The sequence below is a fragment of the Peromyscus eremicus genome, chromosome 16_21 (genome assembly GCF_949786415.1).
Source record: "Peromyscus eremicus chromosome 16_21, PerEre_H2_v1, whole genome shotgun sequence".
Lineage (NCBI taxonomy): Eukaryota > Metazoa > Chordata > Mammalia > Rodentia > Cricetidae > Peromyscus > Peromyscus eremicus.
The window spans coordinates 24,444,411-24,449,857 of NC_081432.1; the positions used below are offsets into that span (position 1 = coordinate 24,444,411).

Genomic DNA, 5,447 nt, shown 5'->3' on the forward strand with positions numbered 1-5,447 from the left:
GCTTGGTGACACAGGCCTTGACTTGTCAGGAGCAGAGTGAGGGACAGAAGGCACACAGGAATCGGGCCTGGGGTCGGCCCTAACAGATGACCTTGCTATGCCAAGGGGGGAGGGCCTGAAAGCTCAGTGGACACCGCCTCCTGGCTTTCTGCTGGACTCCTGGCTAAGGCTTGTGCCGTGCAGCGGCAGCTGTCAGGCTTGGCGACGCTGGAGAGCAGAGGCAGCGTGGACAGGGAGGTCATGGAAGCTCTGTTACGTAAACTTAGCCACTTCAGTGGGAAGTTCAGGTCTCAGCCTCTGCTGCATACTAAGCCATTGTGGATTCCCCTGGGAGAACTCGGTTGAGCACTGGCGTGCTTTCAGGGTGTGGTATTTTGTTTGCTGTTTGTTTTTTTTTTTTGAGACAGGGTCTCCCTGTGTAGCCCAGGCTGGCTTCAAACTCACAGAGATCCACCTGTCTATGCCTCCCAAGCACTGGGATTAAAGGCGTGCGCCACTACGCCCAGCTTTTAGGGCACTTTTTTTTTTTTTTTTTTTTTTTTTTTTTTTTTTTTTTTTACCACACAGCCCCACTGCGGTTTCCTGGAGGAGCTCCTAGAAGTCCCAGGGGGGCATACTCTAGGCAGGTGCCTCCAGTCAGGTGGGGCAAACACTTGACATGGTAGGAGAATGTCACACTGCCGTGGTTCAGGTTGCAGCTCGTCTCATGGAAACCAGACTTGGGAGACCTGTCACAAGAACCAAGAAGGTCATCATCCCAGCCATTGTCAGCATCCCAGACCTGCACCCTCAGGGGTCCGCTTGTGGCCACAAGCACATTGCCAAAGTCCATCTTGTCAGGCCACTTAGGGTCGTTATTGTTCCACACTGTACCGGTCCTAAACTCCTGGCCACCAAAGAAGACCTTCACGTAGGCATCAGAAGCTGTGATGTAGTCTCCCCACAGACCCTTTGCACGGATATTGGTCACCATCAGTTGGGCCAAGCCCCTCTGTCGTGGACAACAGTCCTGGCTGGTGACCTTGGAATCATGGCACATGCATTGGCAGGAGTCACGAGTACTCTTATGCTGGCCTGGCCTGCAGGGCCGGCTACAGTCCTTCCAACGAGCCCTGTTTATCACATAATGGCTGATAGCCTGTCTCAGCGCTTCCCGCCTCGGGTCCGGGTCTTCCACCAGCACGTGCAGGGACTCCAGGCTGTAGTCCACCAGACCAGGGCTGCTGGTCAGTGAGGTTATCCAGGTTGAGAACTGTTCTGGTGTAGCCTGGTTCCCGAAGAGCAGGTCATTGGTAGAATCAAGGTGGCCACCAACCACCTCGACGTGACGCTCTCGGTAGGTCTGGTGGAAGGAGGTGGACATCTTGTGCTGTTTCTTCTTCTCCTCACAGGCTTTGAATTCGTTTGAGGCACTGGCAAGGGCGCCAATGCTGACCTGGGCCTCCACCTGCAGGCAGTCGGCTACCTCATCCCCCGTGAGCCCATCCAGGGTCAGCTGGCAGGTGCGCAGGGCCGTGAGGGATGAGATGCGGCCACCTAGGTTCATAGCCGTGATAAAGTGGGTACCATAGGAGGAGATGAGCCTGTGATAAGCATCCTTTGTGGAGGTGTTAAAGTTGGGGGGAAGGTCCCTGAGTGCCTTTCTGAAATCGGGGTGCAGTGGGGGTTTTTGTACCAGGCGAAAACTGTGGGGAGAGCAGAGCATTAGGTGAGCCTAGTGGGCGGTATTTCCCTGATTCAATTCAACCTTCCAGACCCCTCCTCCATACATGCATACAGACATAAAAGTAGAATGGGACCAGATGGGGACAGGTGGGAAAAAGAAGGGATTAAGAGGAGCCGGGATAAGAAAGAATATGATCAAAATATATACACATAGTGAAACTCATTGTTATTGAAAATTAATGTTTAATATCTAAAAATGTAAAGCGTGTGCATGTGGGGTAAGGGCTAATGTGTCTCAGTGGGTAAAGCTTGCTGCTAAACCTACCAATCTGAGTTTGATCCCCAGAACTCACACAGTAGAAACAGAGAAATGAGCCGGGCGGTGGTGGTGGTGGTGGTGGTGGTGGTGGCACACGCCTTTAATCACAGCACTCGGGCGACAGAGTGAGTTCGAGGCCAGCCTGGTCTACAGAGCGAGATCAGAGACCAAAATGACACAGAGAAACCCTGTCTCGAAAAAGCCACCCAAAAAAAAAAAGAAAAAGAAACAGAGAAGTGACTCTCACAGGTTGTTCCCTGAACTCTGCATACTTACTGTGACACACAGATACACTAAATAAATACATATATAAATAAATGAAGCAGAAATAGTTTTTAAAAGCCCGAGAAACAAGTGCAGATGATGTGGAGTCACCGTGTATCCATGCAGTGAGGAGGGAGGACACAGCCAGGTCTCCTGTCTCTGTCGATACTCATGAAGGGCCCTGTGGGAGGTTGGCAATGCCTGGGAGAGAGGGGCTTAGGTGCTCCCTGCCTGTACCTAAATGTCACCCAGCTAGGGCTCAGGAGCAGTCTTGTTTCCATCTCCCTTTTCTCCAGATGTGGATGCTCATAAATAGAGGAGGCCTAGGATGGATGGATGGATGGATGGATGGATGGATAGATAGATATAGATAGACAGACAGGCAGACAGATAGATAGACAGACAGGGCCTCTAATCTAAGGACCAGTGCCATGGGTAGTTTTGTCAGCTTGGCACAATCTAAGATCACCAGAATCTCATGAGGGATTATCTAGATCAGGTTGGCTTGTGGCCATGCCTGTGTGTGTGTGTGGGGAATTGTCTTGATTGCCTCCATTGATGTAGGAAGACCCAGCTTGAAAGTGGGCAACACCATTTCCTGTTTTGGACCCTGGACTGTATACAAATAGAGAGTACTGAGTACTAAGCTGAGTACTAAGCATGAAGGCATTCATTTCTCTCCCTACTCTTTTTTTTTTTTTTTTTTTTTTTGGGTTTTCGAGACAGGGTTTCTCTGTGTAGCTTTGCGCCTTTTCCTGGAACTCACTTGGTAGCCCAGGCTGGCCTCGAACTCACAGAGATCCGCCTGGCTCTGCCTCCCGAGTGCTGGGATTAAAGGCGTGCGCCACCACCGCCCGGCTCTCTCTCTACTCTTGACTGTGGGTGTGATGTGACCAGCTGCTTTGAGCTCCTGTTACCTTGATATCATGCAATAATGGACTATAACCTGGAAGTGTGGCTAAAACAAGTTCTCTCTCCTTAGCTGCTTTTTGGTCAGGACATTATTATCACAGCAACAGAAATAAATCTGGAGCAGTGGTTCTCAACCTGTGAGTCGCGACCCCACAGTGGGGTCGCATATCAGATATTGACATTACAACAGCAAAATTACAGTTATGAAGTAGCCATGAAATTGGTTGGGGGTGTGTGTGTGCCACCGCAATATGAGGAACTGGAACTGTATTAAAGGGTCACAGCATTAGGAAGGTTGAGAACCTCTGATCCGGACCAATCAGGATTTGGTGCCCTCCTGTGAAGCGGTCTATAGACTCCATACTGCTATTCCAGAGCTCCTAGACCCCTTGCTTGGAGTGTCCCACTGCTGTTCCGGTTCCTCTCTCCACGGCCCCAGCTCTTACCTGTACAGGCGGCACTCCACTGTGTCAGTATTAAAGTTGTATTGGTCCTGATGGGCCTTCTCGGCTGCAAAGTTGGCTACCTTGGAGTGAGAGCCAGCCATGGACACGCGCATGTTTGCCTCGGGCTTGGGGTTCACATCCAGCCCCACGCGCCAGTCGTTATTAATGTTAGAAGCTGCATCCCGGGTCACGCCCTCCGTGGAGCTGACCTTGGCTGTGGCCACTCTACGCTGGCAGCCCGAGCTATGAGGCCGCCAGTGGGCGATTGCCAGGGGCAGGCGCTGTATAGCATCTCCCTTCAGGGCATTTTTGCAGAGGGTGCAGGTGTGGTCAGGCCTCAGGAAACTCAGTGTGCTCACCGGGAAGGAGCCGGAGCGGCGGAGGGTGGTCACGTCCACGCCTTCCCCAGCCAGCCACGCACCTGGCACGAATTTGTGCTTCTGTTTGCATTCTGACCGGGTGGCAGTGTAGCAGGGAGCAGGGACGGGTGGCGGCAGCATCAGGAAAAGGCCCAGGAGGAACAAGTGCCTGGCCATGTGAGCTCTGGCAAGCTGTGGAAACAGGGATGAAAGATGCTGACCTCACTCACGACGATGACGAGGGATCCTCAAGGAGAGAGAGAGACTGATATTCTCTTTAGTTATTGCGTGCCAGAGCCGGACTGGCTCTCACAGGCTTGGTCCACTGTGCAAAGAGACCCAGAAAGGTTAAACATATAGCCCAGAGTCACACAGCCAGGAAGAGCCCTGTGCTGAGATTTTACTATCTCAGACCTAGTGGGAATCAAGATGGGTGGCTTTGATCCTGGACAATACTTGATGGGGTGTGGGGAGATGGCTCTGACCACACAGAAGGGACAAAGCATTTATAATAGGTAAGGCTTTGGAGAAGTGTCATTTTCTACCCAGAATAGGGTGCCTTTTTCTACCTGATTCTCCTCTCCTATTCCAGGGGTGGACCCCAGAGCCTTACGCATAGTAGACAAGGGCCCTGCCACTGAGCCACACACACTCTACCTCTTTTTATTTATTTATTTTGAGACAAGGTATCAATAAGTTGCTCAGGATGGTTTTGAAGTCCCTCCGTAGCCCAGGCTAGCCTTGAACGTGTGATCCTCCAGAGGAACCAGGATCCTAACTAAGCCTGTGGCCCCAGGCATGGCTCCTAGCTAATTCTTTCTCTCCCTGTCTCTAGTTCCGGTGCTCACTTTTGTCTCTCCCTTACAGATAAGGAGAGGCAGTGAGTGCCCTTCCTCTCCTGGCACTTCCCGTGTGGCTGCTCTGAGCCTCCTGGAAGGGTGCCAGCCCCAACTCTACAATGAATGATGGCTGCCCTGTGTCTGTGCCCTTGGCTCTAGTGTGACAGACTTGTGAGGGGGCCCTTGCCAGTCCCTTCGGCTACCCAGGTCTCCTGTCTTGACATTCTTCACCAAGTTCTTCAGACTTGGACCTCATGGCAGAGACAGGCACCTACTTTGCTGCCAATGAAGGTTCTTCCTTGCTTTGAGACGGCTTAGGGGCCTATTTTTGAATCTCTGTCTAGCTCCTTTCCACCTCCATGGTTCTCAACCTGTGGGTTGCGACCATAGGAAAACGTATTTCCAACGATCTTAGGAACCTCTAATCATAAATTAAGTTTCATTGCTACTTCATAACTGTAATTTTGCTACTGAGCAGTGTCTTAGTTCCTAAGACTATCGGAAATACGTGTCTTTTTCCAATGGTCGCGACCCACAGGTTGAGAACCATTGCTCTGTCTCCTTCTGGGGCCCTCAGAGATCTTTTTCCTCTGCTGTCTGTCATACGCAGCAGGGTCTTAGGCAAGGGAGCAAGGACCAGAAG

At 51.5% G+C, this 5,447-nt stretch overlaps 1 protein-coding gene across 1 annotated transcript; it reads right to left on the bottom strand.

Annotated features, from left to right (window-relative positions):
• Window positions 1-556: 556 nt before the first annotated feature.
• On the bottom strand, window positions 557-4,142 carry Prf1 (perforin 1). The gene is made up of 2 exons (XM_059244134.1): window positions 3,607-4,142; window positions 557-1,685 (listed from the first exon to the last, which is right to left on the bottom strand). The coding sequence occupies exons 1-2, from the start codon at window positions 4,140-4,142 to the stop codon at window positions 557-559; spliced, it is 1,665 nt and encodes a 554-aa protein (XP_059100117.1).
• Window positions 4,143-5,447: the final 1,305 nt, after the last annotated feature.